Below are 22,942 nucleotides of genomic sequence, written 5' to 3'. Positions count from 1 at the left end.
TGACACTAGCTAAGTCTAAAGCCTGGTCCGTGAGCACGTAGAATCCCGTCCAATGACCCCAAGCATAATTATGTTGCTGTCGCGACTGTGCGACGCGCAACATAATTACGCGCGAGCGATAGGGATGGGTAGCTTGGGGTCATTGGACGGGATTCTACGTGCTCACGGACCAGGCTTTAGTAGTGACTAGCGTAGACTGATTATATTTCATATTTTAACAGTAACCTTAGTAGGAACTAGAACATGTTAACATATACTTAACCCTTTTTTTTTGTAAACTGTATTTGATTTAAAATAAAAAGAATTGGTATTGATTGACTGAAGAAAAATATCACATTACTTTTCCTCTTACGCACTACATTTCCAGCAGTTTTTACATTATAATAATTTTAAAATGCACTAATCTACATCATACATACATATACATACAATTGTTTACTATTTACCATAGTCGCCGCTGAACTATACTGTGTCTGTTATCTGGAAAGAAAAATATTTTCTTTATACTTTGAAGTTAAGTCATGTATGTATGGCTCAAAGTCTAGTCTATACTCACGTTTAAGGCTGATTTACACATATAGTAGTTAAGTACTTTACTTAATTTTAAGTGATTTTATCTCTTAAAAAAAAACTTAGCATCGTAACTTTTTAACTTAATTTTTCGGGTAAGATGGTGGTCTACTTAATATGTGTAAATCAGCCTGTACGTAAGGCGTCGTAAGCTGTTTGCAGTAAGCTTTTTGAAAAACTGATCATCTAGTGTGAAGAAATTTTCGATCACATGATACAGGCAAATAAATTCCTAGTTGTAAGTAAAAAACACGAAGGCGCTGTTTGCAGGCCGCTACCAACCGGAGGATGTGGAAATCATTGAGGAGGCCTATGTTCAGCAGTGGACGTCCTGTTTATTTATTTATATTAAACGGCAGACAATGCTGACTGAGTTTGTTGCGGCGCTTCTTCCCAGCACTTGCCAAATGTTGGTCTCGAAGCGCTGGTAGGGCAAAAAGATTATGAGACATGTAAAGGCTCCTTAAGAGCAAAATGACGATTTGTAAGAACTATTTATTAGTCTAAACAAATAAAGAAATTTTGACTTTGTGGCTGAAATGATTATGATGATGAAGTAAAAAACAAGGTTTGTACAAACCTGGCGGAGGAGTCTTGTGGTTCACCACCAGGAGAAGAAGGGCGACTTGTGCTGGAAGCGCTGCTGGAACGAGTCGAAGAATCGCGACGACGTCGTGCCGCTTTTGGACCTGCGGGGAATAAGAGTCGTTTAGTATTCAGGAATGTAACCGTTTTTCGTTCGTTCGTTCGTTTCAGCCAAATGACGTTCACTGCTAGACAAAGGCTGCCCGCATCCAGGTTCTTCCCGCGATCTTTACCAGTAGCATTATTCACGTAACAAAACTTAAATGACAACAAATCGCTGAGTTGTGATCCTATCGAGTAATCGTTCTATCGAAAATGACCCTTGTGAATACGGATTTAGAACTGTTTTTCAATGGAACGACTTCTGAACGTCAGCGAGATCTTGACTGTCAAAATACGTGAATTAGATCACAGATCGTCGGTCCACCTAGTAGGCCTACCCACGCTACGTCTTCTAACCCATGCCAACCAGCCCAATCGTTTTTATGTGTATAAAATAAATTACTTTTACTACATTTTTGACGAAGAGTTGGTAATTTGTCTTACAGATTCGCCCATAAAAAATACCCAAAACACGTGACACTACTAACGTGTTATGGCTTCTTACCATCCTTAAACACTTACGATTTATCAGCGTCTGATAAAGCGTCAGCGCTCAAGTGAGACTCTACGCTTGCGCGAGCGTCAGCAACTGAGTGAGGATCGTGTCTGGAGTAAAGGGGTGGGAAAGTCAGTGCTTACGTAAGTGTTAGCGCTTAAGTGAGGATTAGCGCCAGAGTAAGGCTCAATGCCTTCGTAAGCGCCAGTGCTTTTCTGAGCGTCAGCGCCCAAATATGCGTCAGCGCTTGTATAAAGGTCAGCGCTTGTATGGGTGTTAGTGAGAAGCCACACGGTGCAAACATTTTGTCGCATCACTGTACACATGTGGTATGCGGCGCCGTAACAGCACCGTCTCGCCCAATCGAAGTGCGGTGTGCCTGCGGTGCGGCGCCGGAATGCACCGTCTGGCATATCATTGATTCTTATACAGGGTGTTAGGTAAATGGGTATATGAGCCGACACTAGCCCATGTTAACATATGCATATAAATGGTATGGTGAAGTCAGAAAGATATCATTTAAATTTTCATACAAAATAAATTATATAAAATCCGATTTGTATGAAAATTAAAATAATTAAAATGAAGATATCAATTTTCTGACTTCACCATATTATTTATATACCCATGTTAACATGGGCTAGTGTCGGCTCATATACCCATTTACCTAACACCCTGTATGCAGGACGCCGCTGCGGCACCGCTCTGGCGCCGCGCCGCGACCGCACCGCACCGTGTGGCTTCTCCCTTAGCGGCTGCATAAGAGTGTTACCTCTCGACGATGACGGCGGGCATCTGTACAAGTTGCACAGGGCTCTTGCCGTCTTTGAGCGCCTGCGTGAGGTTGAGCACTTGTCCTCGCATCACCGACATCTGCCGCTCGAACAGGCCCTTGTCGAAGCCGCGGTCTTGCTGGAGAACAAATTGTACACCAGTTAGAACATTCACTCGAAGGTCTAGACTGCTTGTCCATAGGGGGAATAATGCGAACCAGGGTTGAAGACTGATGCCCGTTTTCACCAATAATCCCAAATTTTTAAGTGACCCCTTTGAAAACAAAATTCATATTATATGTTACCATAGGAGTCACTTAAAAATTAGGGTGCACTTAATCGATGGTGAAAACGGGCATGAGTGTCCATAGACGTGGAGTTAGGTAACCGTTCGGAGCGAGAAAGTATGCGGAACGCTATTTTTTATATTATAATGCGGAGCTAGATCACCAGCACGCGGTTTTTTCATTTCTTTCGCCACTTCTTCTCAGCACCAGCCCATATGATGTCCCGAAGTGGTGGTAGGGCAAGCTATATTTGTGACGTGTAGAAGTGCCCTGAAGGGCTTACATGCTATCTTTTTTTTTCCCCGCTCTCTCCGTGAATTTTGTGCAATTGCTTTGGTAGATTTTTAAACCGTTCTCCGCTATTTTTCTATTTAATTGTTCCGCTCTCGAGAACCCGTTATTTTGTCAAGTAAAATGGTGTGCAAATACACTTACTTTGAATAATACATGTAGCTCATCACATAGCTCCTGCACGAAGTTCATGTCTGATAGTAACGGAAGAACCAGCTCCCTGAAAAATAAAACAATTTTCGTAAAATGAAATGTAATAAAAATTAAAATACGAACATTTTAACTTGTGTCGTAGCATATATTGACTTCATTTTTTTTTTTAACGAATCAACATAATTTTTGTGGTGTCGTGCTCGTGATGCAGATGGTATGGCGTTGTGTCGTCGTGGCATAGCTTTGTGTCGTGGAAGAATTTCATTATGCCGTGGTGGTATGACGTTACGTAATGATGGCGTCGTGTCATGGTTGCATAACATTCTGTCATGGTGGCATGGAGTTATGTGGTGGTGTCGTGGCACTGATTTGACACATAATGTTAATAAATAATTTCAATTTGAATAGTGTCGTAGTGACAAGCGTCACAACAGTCACGGAACGAGGTGTGTGTGTGTGTGAAGGGGAAGGCTGGCCCGTCGTAGTATAGTGTAGGGATGTTATGGATATCCGTAACAGTAACCGAAACTTTAGGATATCCGAAATCATAAAATATCCGTAACCATAACCGAAATCGGTATAATATTATTTCTACATCCGTAACCGAAACTACATATCCTTAACATCCCTAGTATAATGTTGTGTCATTTCGACTCTCGGTGTAGTGTCGTGTCTCGACGTCATGTCGTAGTGTCGTGGGGTCGTGTCGTGTCGTGTGTCGTGTCGGCACTGACTTGGTGTCGTGGCTGAAGGGCCGCTTGGCCTGCGGCAGCCAGGCCCAGTGGTAGGGGTAGGCGGCCGGTTGTGGTGTAGTGTAGTGTCGTGTCGTGTCGTGTGTCGTGTCGGCACTGACTTGGTGTCGTGGCTGAAGGGCCGCTTGGCCTGCGGCAGCCAGGCCCAGTGGTAGGGGTAGGCGGCCGGTTGTGGTATAGTTTAGTGTCGTGTCGTGTCGTGTGTCGTGTCGGCACTGACTTGGTGTCGTGGCTGAAGGGCCGCTTGGCCTGCGGCAGCCAGGCCCAGTGGTAGGGGTAGGCGGCCGGTTGTGGTGTAGTGTAGTGTCGTGTCGTGTCGTGTGTCGTGTCGGCACTGACTTGGTGTCGTGGCTGAAGGGCCGCTTGGCCTGCGGCAGCCAGGCCCAGTGGTAGGGGTAGGCGGCCGGTTGTGGTATAGTTTAGTGTCGTGTCGTGTCGTGTGTCGTGTCGGCACTGACTTGGTGTCGTGGCTGAAGGGGCGCTTGGCCTGCGGCAGCCAGGCCCAGTGGTAGGGGTAGGCTCGCCACGAGTCGGGATGCTTGAAGGGGAAGGCCAATCCGTTGTCTATGGCCGCGATCCGCACCTCCGCTCCTTGCCACTCCTGCGCATGAACAAACCATAGACTAAATATAGACAGAATAACTTTCACAAGAATTTTCATCACATTATTTAACAAAAAAACATTTGGCGTGAATCAAAGATACGAGCATTTAAGATTAATTAGATTCACGCACGCTGCATCGCCCTGTGTGACTGGCCTGTTTATGATTGGTGACCACGGACCGGAAGACGCGGTGTGGGTAGGCCTCCATTTGGTAGACTAACGATCTAGTGTATGCCGAAACAGCTGGATGCGAGTAGCGCAAAACTGGAATTCTTTTTTTGTTGTAGAAATCCTTCGGAGGCCTTTGCCAACAGTAAACGTCCTTTGGTTTGGTAGGTTCAAACTGCACGTAGCCATATAAAAATGTTCTGTCGTGTCCGTATATACAGGGTGATTTTTGTATCAGTATCCAAATTTTCAGGATCGACTCAGAATCAGTAACTTAATTAATTTACGTAAAGAAAACAAAACTTTTTTCTCCATATTTAATTATCTTCATCCGCTGCGCGCGGTTTTCAAATTGACTCACGTGGAAAATTTGCTACGTTCATGGAAAAATACGTACACATAGTTAATTGCAAAGCTTAATAAACATAATGGCGAGCGGAAATAAGCAATAACCTTTAAAACTTAAGATATGGGCACCCGCGAATTAGACTTTCAATATTTTTTTTTTGCGAAAAATACCACGATTATAAATAATTACGATACAGTTGTATCGTTAAATTGTTCTAAAGAGCTTATTAAAAAAATTTGGATACTGATAACAAAGTCACCCTGTAGAGGTGGTTTTGCTTCAACTTACCGAAGGCTCCAACATGGCGACGGCGTCCCCGCGCGCGCTGGGCGCGTCGTATTTGATCAGCCAGTTGTCGTTGCCGCGGTCCGTGTTGCGAGTGATGTAGTCTAATACCACGAGCCTTTCAAACTGTAGCTGGAACCTGTAATAATAAAACGGAATAGAATACTGTATTTAACTACGTCTAAAAATGTATTTTCTTTTTCTGTTTCTGTTTATCCAATTTCCAAAAACGAAACCTATGTAAGAACTATTTGTGAAAACTCTTTTGACAAATTTAATTGGTTTAATTGGTAACTTTATGTGTGTTATAGAATGCTGTTTGTTTTCCTAACAATAAAATAAAATAAAAATAACAACAAGAAAATAAGTGTCGGCGTCGGACTAGCCGACTCGAGATCCAACCAAAACCAAAAAGGCGCAAGCGTGTTCAGACACTAATTTTCAGCGAGTTCCTACGGGCTCGGTTGCAAGAACACACTTTAACAACTGTCATGAATTTCAGAAGGCTATAATATTAGATAGATTTGAATCACGTTTGCCAGAAGCCCCTTGCACAAGTTATTCCGAAATTGTTTCGCTCCATGAAGCGATTTAGTCACGTTTTGTCATTGTTTATTGGTAACCTATGTCAACCAGAAATAAATAATAAATTATAGATGACCCACGTTGAACTGTCCCACCAAACTCAATGACAGGGGGGCGCTACCATCGTTCAACTATATGGTTTCCAACATGGCAAAAACCAGAACCAGCGATCCGGTATTGACGGTGGCGCCCCACTGTCAATGTCATGGACAGGACAGTTCAGTATTTTGGAACTATATGACGCTTACTTTCTCATGACGTGTGGAGGGGGCGGGTCCTGCTCGAACCTCCTCAGCCAGTAGTCCGCGTCTTTATACCCCTCCACAAACAGCTGGAACGATCCCACCTGCAAACAATTATTGGTAAAGAAGTTTAATTTTGTTGCAAACTGCACTTATTACTGTGAAAAATATTCACAACTTTTATTTGGTGGAGGAATACTGTAATGTATGTGCAATGGTAGCACTAATAGGTTATGTGGGACTCCTTGGGTGGAATTGTGTAAAGCAATCGTAATCATTTGACAGTTCATAACGTACGATAAAGTCAGTTATACAATTCGTTTGACAGAATAATCGTACGTTATGAACTGTCAAATGATTACGATTGCTTTACACAATTCCACCTCTTATTGTCTAATGTCGTGGGTTCGATTCCTATTTCAGTCATTAGATTATTCAAGTTTTAAAATTTGTTATCTTTTTTGGTATCATAAAAGCAAAAATCTTAACAAGTAAAAAAAATCATGAAAAAAATACTACTTTTTAGTTGCAATGCCATAGATTTTATTGGTACGTGCTGCAAATAAGTATTCTTTAGTAGCATACCTTAGGTGGCAGTCCCATCCTGTTGAACCTCAAGTTTGGGAACTGCTCGGTGATTGCTCGCTTCAACCGCGAACGCTCGCGGTCTATTCGCAGGTAGTTGAACGTTTCTGACACTAGCTTCACTACCTGAAAACAACACGTATTTGTATTAGCTTAGAATCCAATTTTGAATGATCGAAGATACAGTGTAATGGACACTCGTCTCGATATTTTATATTTTTCATCAGTCCATTTAATTTATTGTTTAACAAATGAAAATAGACACAAAACAAAAAAAAATAGATTAGCATTAAAGAGGTTAAAATAATTCTACGTTTTTCAGTTGTTTATAAAAGTCCGTCTACGAAACGACAAACAGCATGGGGGTAAAACATTTATTACATTTCCTGAAATACGCTACAGGGAGTGTAAACATTACAGACAGTCACAGACGATACTTGGAGTTGGAAGGTCATGATGACTATTTTTTTATTTACAATTAGCTATACTGTAAAACGTCCTCTAGTCTTAAGATATGTTGAGAACCAAAAACTGCCAGTCCTGTCTGTCTAAATCAATATACTGTTTCCTTAGGTCTCTCTTATGTTCCTCTCACTTTTGCGATGTAACAAGACAGGGTCTCGTTCGTTCGTTTCAGCCAAATAACGTCCACTGCTGGACAAAGGCCTCCCCCAAGGATTTCCAAACAACCGGTCCTGCGCCGCCCGCATCCAGGCACCTCCCGCGACCTTAATCAGATCGTCTGTTGGTCATTTAGGGCTTACCTAAATCTAAAATGAAATATTTGTTCCAGTATTGTCTTAATCTTAATATACTTTGGATGCAGGCAGTGTTATCATGTCTACACCGTGTGCAAAGTGCAAACGGACGCCACCTAATTTGAAATGCAAATTGTAACTGCTTATTACGCTATTGTTACTCTTAGGTAACGCCTAAATATATTGTGCAGAAAATAAAAGCATTATGTACTCAAAAGAGAGACAAAGAAATGTAAAATAGTTCTTTTTCTTCTATTTTATAGCTCCGTGTTAGAATTTTATTGATACAGCATTTTTAGATTATTACTCGTACCTATGTGTGTAAGTATTGCGCATATCCACATAACATTATTAGAGCCAAAGCACACGATGCCGTTGGCGGCCGTTTGGTGTAGTGGTTCGAATCGGACTACTATTCCGGAGGTTGCGGGTTCGATTCCCGCACAGTACTAACATTTGTGTGCATGAACATATTTGTTTGTATTGGACTGGGTGTTTTCTATGTATAATATGTATGTATTTACAAAAAAAAAAAGTATCTAAGTATGTTTATATCCGTTGTCTAGTACCCATAGTACAAGCTTTGCTTAGTTTGGGACTAGAAGCGCAGTGTAAAATGTCCAAGGATATTTATTTATTTATGCGTTGCGGCGGCGGTGCAACGCCGGAACGGTGGTCGCTGCGTCGTCTTACATAGAAATATCTAACGCCGCAAAAGTCACGCCGCGCGGCGCCGCAACACATCATGTACTTTGGCTCCCGAGTGATGGATGGATAAATTATTCAGTATGTGAATAAATGTGTCACTATTTTAGGCCCGTATGATGAAAGGACGCTCAAAACTCGACCTTATTGACAGTGTAAGAATGAATTCATATAAAAAAACTGAATTGAATCATAATGTTTACCAAGAACAGCGCAATCAATAACTGGTAATAATCTTGCCATGGCCGGGAACTTCCAGTATTTACGTGTTCCATAAAAATAGCATTATCATATGGGTAGTATTTAAACGAGTGACTGTCAATTTATGTTGTAAGTGTCAAAAATAATCAATGTGGGCTAAAGAATTACTAAGTGAGCGACTGAGTGCGAGTGACGAAAAATCAAAAAAACAGCAACTTACAAAAAAAAAATGGGTTCCTTAAAATACAAAATGAGAAGCTTCATAATATTTGAGCGACCTAATATTTGATTGAGTGTCAACGTTAGGTCCTGCATTTTTTCAATATTTGGCAAATGCTTTTTTTATACTGAGCGGTATTTTTAACTTTAATGAAGTGTTTCGAATGCAAAAACTACTTTGAAAAATACTATTATGAGCAGCGTATTATGAGCCCACATTTAAATAAAAAATGATCTTATGAAATAAATATTTGACGGAACACTATTCTAGTAGCGAAAAAAATAAATCATTAAAATTTAAGGGTAGGTAATCAAATGAAACAATGTATTACGAAAAATGAAATAAAGGACATCGTCCATTTTGGTCCAAAATCAAAAGTGCCGGCCAAAAAATAAAAGTGCTGTATTCTGATAGAATACGTCCGCCTTGGTATTTATTACTATGGCACCAAAGCTGTAGCACCACTGTGCATCGTAGTATTTGAGTACGGCTTTGGTGCCATAGTAACAAATGCTAAGGCAGACGTATTCTGTCAGAATACAGAACTTTTTTTTGTTGGCCGGCACTTTTGATTTTGGACCAAAAATATATGAAACGTGGATGATGTCCTTTGTATTTTCTTAAATCGAATCAACAAAAAAAAAACAAAATAAAATAAGTCGCTTCTGTCAACCAAAAAAAAGTAATCTTATTAATAAGGTTCATTGATTGTTACCTATGAGGATTGAGGAGCTCTACCTACTCATCGTCACTGTATGATAAGTGCTGGCTTGGACTTAGCGGGCCGGCCTCGTTTTCTTGTCCAATATCAGGATCAGTTTTGCTTCCAGTGGCGGTGTTGTTAGTTTGAGCCGAATGAGGATCAGTACTGTTGTAGAAAATTCAATAAAACTAGTATCTACGTTAATCTTTAAGACATAAGAAAGATATATCTTTTTGAATTATCCAAATCGGACCATTACTTACGAAGATATTAAGTAATAAACATAGGCCGTTTTTGCCGCTAAAAGTCAACGTACGCAAGGCCGCGTGACGTCATTATATCCGAATCGAGCGCAGCCGGCGTACTAATGGGATGGAAAATATTTTTTTCCGGCTAAACTATCAGTTTTAGAAAAAAACTTTTTAATAACATTTATTCTTCAAAATAAAGTAACCTATCGACCAGTAATTTTTAAAAATAAAAATTGTGAAAAATAAGTATTGCTATGTCCAAAAACCACATTTTCATAGGATTCGATGCAATGCGGAGACGCGGTTGGGGTGAGTGTAACTTAATGATTGTTTGTATTGAACATAATAATACTTAATATGATGCTAATACCATTGCTAGACCCAAAACGTGTTTGCATACATATTTTGTTAAAAATTCGGGACAGTCGCCCCGCCCCCATTCGAATTCGCGCGCTGTAACAATCTGTAGTTTTCATTAATAAAGCGTATCAAAATAAAAAACATGAGACTCAAATATAATATCAGTAACCAATAATCATTAATAAAGCAGCTCACAAAACTTTGCTTAGAATTAACTTTTCTGTAGTTCGTTCAGTAAAACCTCAATTAGAAAAATCTAATGTATCTTCATATTAAAGTTGCCCTCTCTGTATTTCTAGTCGCTCACTTAGTAATTTAGTCGCCCGGATAGTATTTTTATGTCTGAAATGTAATAATCAAAACCCACATTTTGTAAGCTCGTTCTGGATTTTATTATTTATCAATATTCGTCGTTAGTTTGGTAAATTTTTCGCTTACTCAAATTCATACCGCTCAAGGTATTAAAACAGTATGCCATCATCAGTCGCAAAGTTTTTTTTTTAGTCGCTCGTTTTATAATTCCCCTTATCATATTTTGCCATGGCGAGTCATAAAACCAACACAGCATAGGCTGTATAGCTAGGCATAAGAAAGCGCTACAGTAGCGCCACTGTGACGCGCCTCTAATTTGAAGGCACCCTAATTGACGAAGGACGAAAGCTAAGTATAAGTTATGCATGAAAGAAATGACAGACACGTTCTGTGTAAGGTTGTTCAAAAATGAATTTTTACCCTATTAGTCATATTAAGGCCCAGTTTCCACAAGGCAGAACGGAGACGTATAATTATTTCTACATTTCTTCTCCGCGCCGCTGCTCTCAAATTCTATAGAAAAAATCGTCCACCCGACACATAACATCTAATGTCTTATCCTTGGTGGAAACCGGGCCTTAAATTAGATCTTATTTACTGATGATGGTCTATAGTCTATTGACCTATTTATTTATACAATAATATGGAGCAATAAGCACTGATAGAGTAGCTGACCTCAAATAGGATGCTACTGGACCGATTTTTACTAATCTACATAATGACTACAATTTATATACAGTTAAGATAATTTCGTATAATAAGTTTGATTAGGACTTTTGCTGAACTGATTTTTTATCAACATCAAAATAAATTTCTAAGCTTTGGAGAGTATTTTTTTCCATGTTTAATAGTTTCAAGTTTAACCAATCAAGCACACATATCTAAATAAATAAATAAATAAATCTTTGGACAATTTCATCTAAGCAAGTTTCTTCTACCCAGACCAGTCTAGTTATACAATTAAATAACTCATTCATCTGGTTCTAAAGCCCCGTTAGAAACTTGAAGGTATCGTCGGCCACAAGCAACAATATCGGGTGATACGAGGCCACTGGACGAGTATCAAATTATACCATGCGCACACGCAGTTCCAAACTTCGAGTCGTTCGACCGATAAATGTTTGCTATAGACGAGATATCGCCGACCTTTTCTCACCTTTTTAGTTTAGAATTCGATTGGTTTAATTTTATTTAAATACGAATTATTATAATTATTTTTTGTTAAACATAATTGATAAGAAAGGGCAGTCAGGTTATTAGAGTGCAGTGTTAGTCTTGTAATATAACTTCATTTATTTAGTATCCCATGTAACCTGTTGTAATGAAACCCGAGACCATAATGCAAGTTCATCTCTAGTCGCAATGGACGCAATGGATGAAAAAAAATTGTTTAATCCAAGAATCATTTAGTTATAATTTATACCTGTGATTGGTGTCAATATTGAAATTTGACCAAATCATGAAAATGAATCTATGCTTGGGTTTACAACGTTTTGATCGTCCTTTTAGAATACTTGCCTACTGATTTTATCACTGTTTGATTATTTTTTTCGTATTATTCGATGTGGCTAGCATGTAATAATTAGTATCTATCTATCGACCTATCTTTATCTAGTAGCCTCTACTAGCCTATGAGTAATTGTTATATTAACATGTATCCACGTTAACCTTTATCTTTAATATTTACGCGGTTCATTTTTATGCATTTACATTAGTCAGATAAGATTAGTATTACAGCTGATAAACGTAAGTATTAGTATTTGTCGGATTTTATTTTTGATATTTTGATTTAACTGAGTTTTTAAAGTTCTTGCGCACGTATTGTTGGACTGTTAAATTTGTATAAATCGTTGCAGTGATTGATTGATCCACTTATACTTTACAAGAAAAATAAGTGAAAACAATAAAAAATGAGTCATAGATAAAAAACGTAAATTATGACGAGCCGTCTAGTTTCAGGAAAAAAAATAACAATATTGAAATAAAAATTATTTCCTGTATTTTACGCACGATATTGTCACTTCTCTTGATGGCCAAAGGAAATACGACCGCCTGAATCTGTCTCTATTGTGTATTTTTTTCTTTAATTTTGCGTGGTGTACATTAAAATGTTTATCTATGTATCTTGCTAAGTATAGTTAGTACGCAGAACTAACGGCCGATGGGGCAGCAAGGTTCTGGAGTGGAGGCCACGTACCGGAAAACTCAGCGTAGGACGTCCACCCACAAAGTAAACTGTCATTGGACCCGCAACGAAATTAAGCAGAAGAACATAGGAGTTCGATTTAAGGTTCGACTGATGGACCATGAAGTATAGTAAAGCCACTTACCCTGGTCTTTGGCACGATCTTGAGGCCGATCTTGGAGTCTACCAGGCTTGCGCCTGCCTCGGACAGGTATCCCTGGTTGGGGATGAGGCAGGAGCGCCCGAAGCAACAGGGGCAGCACAGCTTGTGCATCCATTTCGTCCATTTTGGATTTAGACGCCCGTACGGCTCCTCGTCTTTAGGTTTGAACACGCCGATTATTTTCTGGAAATTATTTGGTGCTGTTAAAAGTACAGTAGCAGTAGGCTCGGAGATTTGAGGAATAGTTGGAAAAAAGTGTCTTCAACGGGTTTTAATGCTGCTAAAAGCAAATAGTGTCTATCTACTAGAGTAACTAGACAAACCTCAATAGGATTTAAGACACTGTTAAACGTAAAAAAAATGTAATATGTAGTTCAGAAAAATAGCGTACGACCCAGAATGTAAGTAAGACAAAGTAAAATTCGTTCTAAGATCCAATATTGCAATAGCTTCACAGATTCACAGAGCGAAGTAACTACGCACGCTCTAAAAAGCTATTACGAAACAAATGTTACTCATAGGGGCTAAGCCTCTAGATTAGCTTTATTTATTTGCTACAGTCATTGTTTACGTTTTCCACAGAATCGGAATGTTCCAAGTCTCAGCAAAAACGGCTTGCTAGGTGTAAATCGGGAAAGCTGAAGTAACCTATATCGCAAATGTAGCAATCATACCAAATAAGTGAATTAGGCTAGATATCCACTTAACCCCACGATCGCACATAATGTATGCTCCAATAGGACAAGTCAGGCGATGTCCGCACTGACTTGTGAAATCTTTCATTATATCTGGCGCGAATGGATTAATCATTTCAATAAGTGAACAAACATTTAGTGCATGTTTTGTTCACATAGAAAATAGGCACTCAATCCATTGGCGTGAAATCTAATGAAATGATCTACTATTCCGTAGAGCAATAGCAGTCTGTCTGCATAATTACTTAATTAAATAAATAAATATAAATTACTAGCTTTCCGCCCGCGGCTTCGCCCGCGTGGATTTTTGTCTGTCACAGAAAAACTTTATCGCGCGCGTCCCTGTTTCAAAAACCGGGATAAAAACTATCCTATGTTCTTTCCCGGCACTCAAACTATCTCTATGCCATAGAGAAAAGTAATACATAGGAAATAGAGAACCCTCTCTGTCAAATTTTTGAGCCTACTAATTGACAGCCTGGTGTTAAATTCCCTGTACTTAACCCACGTACGTAACGCTCACATACATACATAGTACACGCACACATACATACATAAAGTCCACGCACACATACACACAGTTCACGCACACATAGGCCCTCATAACCTTCAAAGAATTATTGTTTTTATGATGTACAATGTAGAATTTTTTCAAATCCATTATTTTGAAAATATTTATCTTTATGGTGTACGTATTGTATTATTTTCAAAACAATGGATTTGGAAAAATTCTACATTGCACATGGAAATGCAAATAAGTAAACAAAAACTTTTGAATTTAATAATTTTACTTTATTTATGAACACACATAATATTATACACCAAAAGCGTCTTTTCGCAAAGTTTTCAATACTAAACACAGAACACAGCACATTGAGAAAACTCAGATCACTTGTGAACATAACAGAAAGTTTCTTCGCGATTCACGAAGGAACGAACAAAACTCCGATGAACCAGAACAGCAGCAGGTACGAAGGAATGAACTTGAATTTGACTCGACTCTTCAATACTTTAATAGGGCCACAGAACTCATAAACGATGGCTAAGAAAACAATAATGCATTCAATTCAACCTAACAAAAACAACACCGGCCATTTTGGAGGAAAAGCAAAGTTGCCATATGTTAAATAGTAATTTCTACTACTCTATTATGTAAATTATAACAAAAATGTCAATGTTCAGTTTTAAATTAAAACAAATTAATTTCATTTAAAAGAAGTTTTCACATTGTAATTAACAATATTCTCAAATATATTTTAATTAAGAAAAAAATGAAAATATGAAGGAAACAGGAGCAGCGACATCTAGAGCGTTTTAGGGTAGTTAAAAAGTATTTGAATTTATTCACCGATGTCGCTGTTTGGAAGCAAGTTTCACTTCGATGACCGTTGTATGGAAGTTTCTTCACCCTGCTCTATGCCAAATTTCATCAAAATCGGTTGCGAGGTTTAAGCGGGAAAGCGTAACAGACAAACAGACAGACAGACAGACAGAGTTACTTTCGCATTTATAATATTAGTTGGGATATAGGTACACACAAAACCATATTCAAGGAACAGGGTTTGGCAGGTAGGTTGTTAGCTTTCTAAGAGCAGAAAATTAAACGTAATTGAAAAATACTTTTCGTGCTTTTACAATCTTATTCCGTTGTAGTAAGATTTGCGCATCGGTCAAAATAAAATGGCACTTTGCCAACGCATAACCGGCGTAATAGGGTACAATTGGCCGCCACAAGTTGGGGAGGTTTCGTACTATTTAACTGGATATAGCTAGATAAAGGTCAATGCCAGATTAGATTTTATAAGCCGGCATAGACGGCCAACAACGCGCAATCGCACGATAAGAATGGATCAAATCAATTCAAATTCCATTTATTTTGGAATCATAGTTTACACCAACATGACGCCTTTACCTATTTATTTAAATTAAAAGCATGACATGTAATGTAAGGCACACTGATTCACTGGTCATTTATTTCAATGAATGTATAAAATGGTTTGTACAGTGATAAAAAGTGTATGAAATAACATTTTCAACTCTTTCAAGAAATTATATACTTGATACAATGTGCAATGTTATAAATTATGTTACTAATCATGAGCAATTAGGTGTCAATTAAAATCGCAATAAATTATTATTCATCCTATTAAAATAGCAGAAGTAGGTAATAAGTAATAATATAATTGGATATTAAAAAGAGTACTGCCAGTACCACATAAAATAATCTAATTAATAAGAAAGGAAACATTGGCTTGGTACATTGTTAAGAATTTGGTTCCAAAATATTCTAGTCATACCTATATTTTTAATGCAAAATAGCATTTGTTACAACTACTTAGATGCTATTTTTGATTTACCATCACGCCTAAATTATATTGAGTATGTATAAAAAAAATTACTTACCCCTCCAGGATTTTTGACGAAGTATGACCCACTGGAACCTTGGTATATCCTCTCTGGGAAGATGCCATTATCAATGGCCACCTCCGCCTGCCACACCAGTTCACTGAACTGTGGGTCATCTGGCAACAAATTGGTAAAGTTAGTGTTTACCATTGAAGACTATTTCACCCTTAACTAGAGAATCAAGTTTTGGACTTTGTGGTTATCATTGTTTTTTGCCCTTAAGTTAAGCAAATGCTATTTCCATCCGTTTCCATTCCACCATTTCTGTTGCTAAGCTAGTACTCGGTATTATCACTTACTTATTACAATTATTATAAATTAAAATCATTAGTTGCTCAGAATCATTAACATAAATACATACATAACATTCAAAAGTTCTTAGATCAGACTGTTGTGTTCAAAATAAAATGTAAATATTCATGGTTAGTAATTATTCATATGGATAAATGAGAATCTCACTAACTTCATTAATATAATTAATGGTAATGCTTGTCCCATCCAACTGGTAAGGCATGTTGATTACCATAAACCAGTTTTTGCTATCAAAAGTTTCACAATTTTGACGTATATTTCATTTCATAGGTCTGCGCAAGAATTTTGTAAACTTATCTTGATGCCAGTCAGGAAAGTGTTATTAAAATTACGTTTTCCTGCCTGACGTCTTTTGTATTGCGAATGTTTGATACCACTTCAATGTTATTTCAATAACCTTGCTGTTTGATGTAAAAATTTGCCAATGTTTTACCTACAACTGAGTCAAGGACTTTACGCCAAAATAGTTTGGTTGTTTACATTGTAGTCACCCTTTTGTTTTTAGGTCTTTAGAAAGAAAACTAAGGAAATAATAAAAATCACCTAATTTATTAACGCTGAACAAATTATTACAATCCATACTATACCGTACAATACAATAACAAAAAATGGGTAATAATATGATTGTTGGCTGGAATTAGCAAATTATTTTTTCCTTATCAGTATGACTATGCTATGACATATAAAATTAAATAGTCGATTTAAATAATCACTAGCTTAATAAACACAATTTATTCCCTGCAGTCATACACATTTATTAGATGAAATGAATTCACAAATACAGTTAATTTTATGTGGATTTTGACTGCCATATGGACAGCCCGTTACCACCATAAGCATCTTTGGAGCACCTTATTTAAATGGCTACAACAAACATACAGTACAGCAGTTTTATTTATTCACTCACCACAATGAAAGGGCTGATCCATCACTTGTTTTTCAACAAAATAAATACTGTCTGAAACACTGTACGCACAGTTGTTACGCTCCACTGAAAATTTCATTCTGTGGCTATGTTCATGTGAGTTAACCCAAGAGACTTTTGAATAAACACAAGAATGAAGTTAGAAGAATGAATATCAACAATAATTAGTGTGCATTCATAATTACAGAACACAAAAACGTAACGTTCGCGTATGACGAGTAATTTTACTCGTCTCAAGGTGATTATTACGCTTCGAACAGATGTTTCATCAGACTGGTTTAAACAATTTGTGTGGAAGCCCTACAAATCCTCAGAGAAGTCTCACAAGTGTCAGCAGAAGATAAATAGTCAAGTATTACTCGCAATAACACGTCTGTTGAGCCGTGAGGTTGTCTCTGATGGTTAATTAGGTACATAACATGAGTCAGTGCGTCGTAGTGTTTAGTACCTGGAAAATGGTTGAATGAGACCTCGAAGTCACCGCGGCCGCCCAGCAGCGGCTGCGACTCCCGATTGACCCCCGGGGAATCCACGTTGCCTTCGAAACCGACCTCTGGCACTAAACAAATCTCCTCTGAACTACTGGACAAAGATACCACGCCGTCATCGGGGATGGACGGCGCAAGTGTTGTATTCGGTTTGTCGAAATCGAGATTCAAGAGAGTCTCTTCCGTACTCATGAGTAATGTGTAAAAGTAAATCTTTACAGAGCCTCATTTATTTCGTCTAAAAGTCTTTGTTTCACAATCATTTACACAAACACTTGACTTCATTCAGCAAAGGCGCACATAAACTAAAGAGCAGGGTGATTGACAGATCGAATGACAGACAAGATGTACCATAGACCTATTATTTGTTTTTGTTCAATAAATAAACCATGACATTAAATATTATGATGCCTCACGCTACCTATTACTGGTATAATTTCACGACTTTTTTTTAAGTTTATTTAATTAATATTTTATCACATTATTTAAATAAACCCCACGCTCATGATATCCCAACTAATCCCAACTATAATAATATTATAAATGCGAAAGTAACTCTGTCTGTCTGTCTGTCTGTTACGCTTTCCCGCTTAAACCTCGCAACCGATTTTGATGAAATTTGGCATAGAGATAGTTTGAGTCCCGGGAAAGAACATAGGATAGTTTTTATCCCGGTTTTTGAAACAAGGACGCGCGCGATAAAGTTTTTCTGTGACAGACAAAATTCCACGCGGGCGAAGCCGCGGGCGGAAAGCCAGTTAATTATATATCCTATGTTTTCTTTCTTTCTATGTATTATTAGGCTACCTTTATAATAATAACATAATAGCATGACTGCGGACTAGTAAAGAGTAAAATTAAGGTGTAAATAATATTCAACTTTGCAGGCTGCATTTTATTACACAACAACTACAACACAATTCGTTCAAGTTCACAGCTTAATTAAAATACTTGGATTCGTTGTAGTCGTAAGTCTTCTCCCGACGTCTGCTTTCAAACTCCCACGGGCATATTTCTTCCAAAATCGCCTTGAAGGCTGTAAACAAATAAACGTTTTAAAATCTAGCTAGGACAACAACAGAACAATCTTTTTAGGTACCTATACGAGCTATACAGGCGTGTGGGTGGGTCACAAGTGTCACAACACCATCAACTCTGCTCTAATACAAGCGAAATTACTATGATAAGCCTGCTTGCCTGTCTTTCTAAAGAAAACCAGAATCAGATTAGCAAATAATTACCTGTACCAAATCTACAGTTGTGTTTTTTCATGTCACACCTGTTCTTAAAACTGACAACTTTGCCTGTGTTAAAGTTGCAGGCGCACACCGGCCCTGAAATGTACTGTGGTGCGCACGACATCTTCGAACAGAGATACGCTTTTTGACTCTCCAACTTCTTCAGGCTATCATCGGATTGGGCAATCGGTGGTGGCGTCAGCCCGAACTTCGAAGCGACAGTGAAAGGATCGCGTTCCATCTGCTGCAGCGAACTCGTCTTGAAATTCTCGTTGGCTATGTGCAGCAGATCAATCAATGACGGCTGCCTTTGCTCGGCGGGTACGGAGCGTGTGTTGGCATTAGTGCAACACACTTTTCGAAGTGGCATGCGACGGAGCTCGAGAGAGTTAACGGAGATAGCTATCAGGCATAGAGCTGAAAATTACAAGGAATTATAAATAGGCTATTAAGCAGTTAGCAAATTCAGCTAATCCGACAATAAAAAAAAAGATATAAAAACATCTGGCCTGGATTAGGTCCGAGGACCTGTGTCAGAATACTTAGAGTTAGCACGAACACCGATAAGTCTTTCACGAAGTAGCTCTGTTTCTTATAAAAATCCTGTAGTAGACTAAGTAGGTACATAACAGAAGTCCTGCTCCTCCTAAAGGTATTCATTCCAACGCTGCGTTTCTGGCAATCACAAATTATTGATAGCTTCTTCTTACCCCATAAGTACAGAATCCAAACACTTCTGAAACCCATGCTTGACAAAATTCAGTTATTAAATAGGAATTTTAAATTAATTTTATTCACTACCGGGCGTACTTGCGCAGTTACATTAGATAACTGTTTCAATGTGCATTTTCTTGTACGAGTATTGCAACGCGCATGCCAATGAAGTTATTATAGCCTGATATGACATATTAAATTATTCACGGCCTACGGTCTTGATTTAATAACGTGTGTCGACGATTCGACATAATTAAAACATCAGTGAAGTTTTTCTTCGATTGAAATGCAAGATTCTGCATTTTCCACATTAGTTAGGTTCATTCAGGCATGTTTCTTTCTTATAATCTTTTCGAAGATTTTGTCACATCTAGTTGTGGCTTTCACATTTGGGCTACTACAAACAACAAGTAGCGCTTGAAGGTTCGATTCCTGCTTGTAGTAAAATGTTTGGGATAAGGAGCACGTGATACAAACAAATCTCAAGCGCTCAACTAGAATAGAAGACTTATTTGATTTCATATAGTATTTCAAGGGTCACTGAAAAATGAAACATGTTGATGAACGGTTTTATAAACGACAATTTTATTAAAGCATATGAGTTCGATACAAAAGCTGCCTTGACAAAAATATAGTGAAATACGAAGCTAAAAAATGACTAAGACGCTACCTACACTGCCTATAATAAATTAAACTCAATAAATAATTAACTGTCGTTACTATAAGTTCCCTCGAAGCCTTGATCATCAGAGAATTTATTATAATTCTTATCTAGGTAACCATTGTCAAGAAAACCTTCTTTCCCGTAAACTCCTTTAAGACGTTTATGATTGTAATGCCCCTTGTTAAACCCAATCCCACCACCGACTTCGTAACCTAGAGCCTTTCCACCGACTTTGTTAATTTCCCCAGTGGTTTCATCATCTTCATAGAACTCCTTATCTTTCTTGTACTCATCTTTGTGCTGGACTCTATGAAATCCTCTAGTTTTTGTGCCTTTCTTGTACTTTCTATCTTCAGTCCCTTTGACTCCAACCGCTTCACCAACTAAAGCTTTGATAGCAGCGTATAAATCACCATCATTGTATTTGCCTTGGTCTTTAACACCGACAGTCTTGAAGAATTTCTTCAAATCTTCAAGATCATACTTGGCCTTCGATCCCTTGTTTGTTGTGTTCTTTTTTTTGAATGTCGATGTTTTGACTTTCTCCTTCGCTTTATCGTTTTCACTTTTAGTTTGATCCGCTTCATCAAGAAGCTTGGAGAAGTCATCAAGGTCCTCTTCTTCTACCTCGTACTTCAGGTCGTCAAGATCAGTGTCCAGTTTGTCGAATTCCAACGTGCCCAGCTTGGCGGGCGATGCCTCGGTCCAGTAACAAAGCACAGTCAATGACAGCGCGAAACATAATTTCTTTTGCATAGTGTTCTAATTTTTTGTCGTCTCTTGCGAAATCGAAGTAGGTTGCGACACTGACATACATGTCATCCGTCTGGTTTTATATAGCCTTTGTGGAAAATAAGCCGGCAAGGATGATTTTTTCATAAAGATGAGTACCGATGATCTTTCTGCATGGTTGGAGTGGTAATCGGTGCAACGACTCGGATCGGTCAAGGTTCGCAGTTCGTGATTCATTCCACCCAGTTTACTACAAATAACGTTTTTTGTGTGTTTGCTATTGATAAAATTATCGTCCCAACATTTCGCAATCGAACCATTGATCATGGTTTTTGTTTTAGATGATAGTTTGTTGAGGAATGAATGAGTATTCGAGTAAGGTTAATGATCAAATCAATTTTTTACAGATGCACACAGTAGTTTTCAGTTCAGCCGAACCATCTAGCCCGTTGATAATAAAATTGGGAATAAGCAGTTCCTTATCCCCAATTCAATGGGGTAGTGGTGCGGTAATAGTAGGCCTACTTGGATTTAATATTTATTCAGGTAAACTGACTAGTGTAGTCTAAAGATGAAGCTAATTAGATACCATCATTAAATAGACTTTTTAATATGAAGATACCAAGCACATGCTTGGCCAACTGGAACATTAGGGCACATGCCCTACTGTTCAAAAGAATTTTTAGTAGCCTATTTTTTCTAGACTAAGATGTTCTTCACCATTGATGTAGGTAATTAACTTCAATGCTAATGATACAGTTCAAGAGCCGTTCTATAATTAGATTAAAATCGATTTAGAACATTTTAATTACTTTTAGTTCCACCGCATTAACGGATTATTAAAAATGCTTTCGTTAAGGTTTTTTTGGCTAAATTAAAAACTTGCCTAAAGTATTTAAAGCGATCATTTGAGTTATTTCTTTTTATTTACTTCTCCATCTCGTTGATTAGATTACTAAAAGTAGGTAATATTTCGTACGTTTTTTTACTGTATGTAAGTTTTAGGAATTTCATTCTCCTAGTCCAGCCCCCCTAGACAAAACGCACTTTTTGATCGAATCGAACATCGAATCCGTCAAAACTCCATACAAAAAAGGGGCTTTTCGACCACTTTGCGACTGGTTTGAGATTATTATTTGCACTTTGTCTAGACCCACAGTTTTCACTTGTCCAAATTTCTACAGTAATTGGACTTAGTATTGACATCGTTTTTAAGCCTTCCCTGGCTGGCTTTACTATTATGAATAGTTGTCCATTTGTAAGATCAATAATTGCCTATGTAGGCACTCTTCATACCTAATGACTTGCTCATCTTCTTTTCCTTTTGCTGTGACTTTTCCTATTTAATTTGGAATCGGCACTTCTCGTTCTAAGACACCAAAAGAGTATGTCTGTTGAAATTCCCAAAATCTTTTCTAAATTCTTCCCAAATCTTTTGAAACGGTTCAAGTCCATCAAGTGATTTCGCGGGCGTCCTCTGCTTTTCTTCTTGTAGCTAGGGGACAGCTAGGGCTTCTTTTACAAACTGCTCTTCAACTCGCTTATTTACCTTTATCTTGACGACATCATTAGCCTATTTTATTAGACTGCCGGTAAAGTCAGTAGGTAGGTACCTTTACCTACTTACATACTGAAAATAAAACGCACTTGAAATTTTTGATATAATTTTCGTACTTATCTAAAAGATCTTAGTTTGGGGGATTAATTCGAAAAAAATACTATGACCAAAATGTCTGAATCTGAATGTGCCTTAGAATGGATGATGACCACAGATTTGATATGGATGAGCTAACAAACCTTCCGGAAAAATCCGTTGTTTAGAATCTGGAACTTAGGTATTATACTGTTTTCAGATCATATCAATTAAAATTATTTTCAAATCACTAAATATTTGAAGTAAAATCACTGACACATTGTAGTTCTATTGTATAAAACGTATTAGAGGTTGTCCTTGAACTTGAAGGGTGTCTTTCTTTAGGAGGCATTGATTTAATGTATGAGATTAACGAATGTCTACGTGAAAAACATCGAATTGGTAATATTTACCGAAACCTACTTAGCTATTGAAGAACCAGTTTTCGAA

At 38.1% G+C, this 22,942-nt stretch overlaps 2 protein-coding genes across 2 annotated transcripts; both read right to left on the bottom strand.

The window, feature by feature from the left end:
• Positions 1 to 180: 180 nt before the first annotated feature.
• Pi4KIIalpha (phosphatidylinositol 4-kinase II alpha) lies at positions 181 to 17,837 on the bottom strand. The gene is made up of 11 exons (XM_028310469.1): positions 17,472 to 17,837; positions 15,784 to 15,902; positions 12,668 to 12,868; positions 6,828 to 6,953; positions 6,249 to 6,346; positions 5,419 to 5,554; positions 4,468 to 4,610; positions 3,249 to 3,324; positions 2,526 to 2,665; positions 1,151 to 1,259; positions 181 to 480 (listed from the first exon to the last, which is right to left on the bottom strand). Exons 1-10 carry the CDS (start codon positions 17,701 to 17,703, stop codon positions 1,172 to 1,174), a joined length of 1,359 nt encoding a protein of 452 aa, XP_028166270.1. The 5' UTR covers positions 17,704 to 17,837; the 3' UTR covers positions 181 to 480; positions 1,151 to 1,171.
• A 563-nt stretch (positions 17,838 to 18,400) lies between these two features.
• Positions 18,401 to 19,560, bottom strand: LOC114357086 (uncharacterized). The gene is made up of 3 exons (XM_028310544.1): positions 19,460 to 19,560; positions 18,753 to 19,166; positions 18,401 to 18,547 (listed from the first exon to the last, which is right to left on the bottom strand). Exons 1-3 carry the CDS (start codon positions 19,494 to 19,496, stop codon positions 18,450 to 18,452), a joined length of 549 nt encoding a protein of 182 aa, XP_028166345.1. The 5' UTR covers positions 19,497 to 19,560; the 3' UTR covers positions 18,401 to 18,449.
• Positions 19,561 to 22,942: the final 3,382 nt, after the last annotated feature.

This window comes from Ostrinia furnacalis, unplaced genomic scaffold, assembly GCF_004193835.3.
Source record: "Ostrinia furnacalis isolate ACB-3 unplaced genomic scaffold, ASM419383v2 OfSCF3022, whole genome shotgun sequence".
Classification (NCBI taxonomy): Eukaryota; Metazoa; Arthropoda; class Insecta; order Lepidoptera; family Crambidae; genus Ostrinia; species Ostrinia furnacalis.
Note: the sequence above shows the minus strand (reverse complement) of the source record. Positions and strands in the feature narration are given on the sequence as shown.

Bases quoted from the DNA above. Each gene is read 5' to 3' on its own strand.
- Pi4KIIalpha (XM_028310469.1), bottom strand. From the start codon at position 17,703: ATGAGTACGGAAGAGACTCTCTTGAATCTCGATTTCGACAAACCGAAT. The intron at 12,869-15,783 runs GTAAGTAATTTT...AATAATTTCCAG, and splicing joins TCGTCAAAAATCCTGGAGGG to AAAATAATCGGCGTGTTCAA. The intron at 3,325-4,467 runs GTCAGTGCCGAC...TTTATTTTTCAG, and splicing joins CCCTTCAGCCACGACACCAA to GGAGCTGGTTCTTCCGTTAC.
- LOC114357086 (XM_028310544.1), bottom strand. From the start codon at position 19,496: ATGGGTTTCAGAAGTGTTTGGATTCTGTACTTATGGG. The intron at 19,167-19,459 runs GTAAGAAGAAGC...TGTAATTTTCAG, and splicing joins TTGGATTCTGTACTTATGGG to CTCTATGCCTGATAGCTATC. The intron at 18,548-18,752 runs GTAATTATTTGC...ATTTGTTTACAG, and splicing joins CAACTGTAGATTTGGTACAG to CCTTCAAGGCGATTTTGGAA.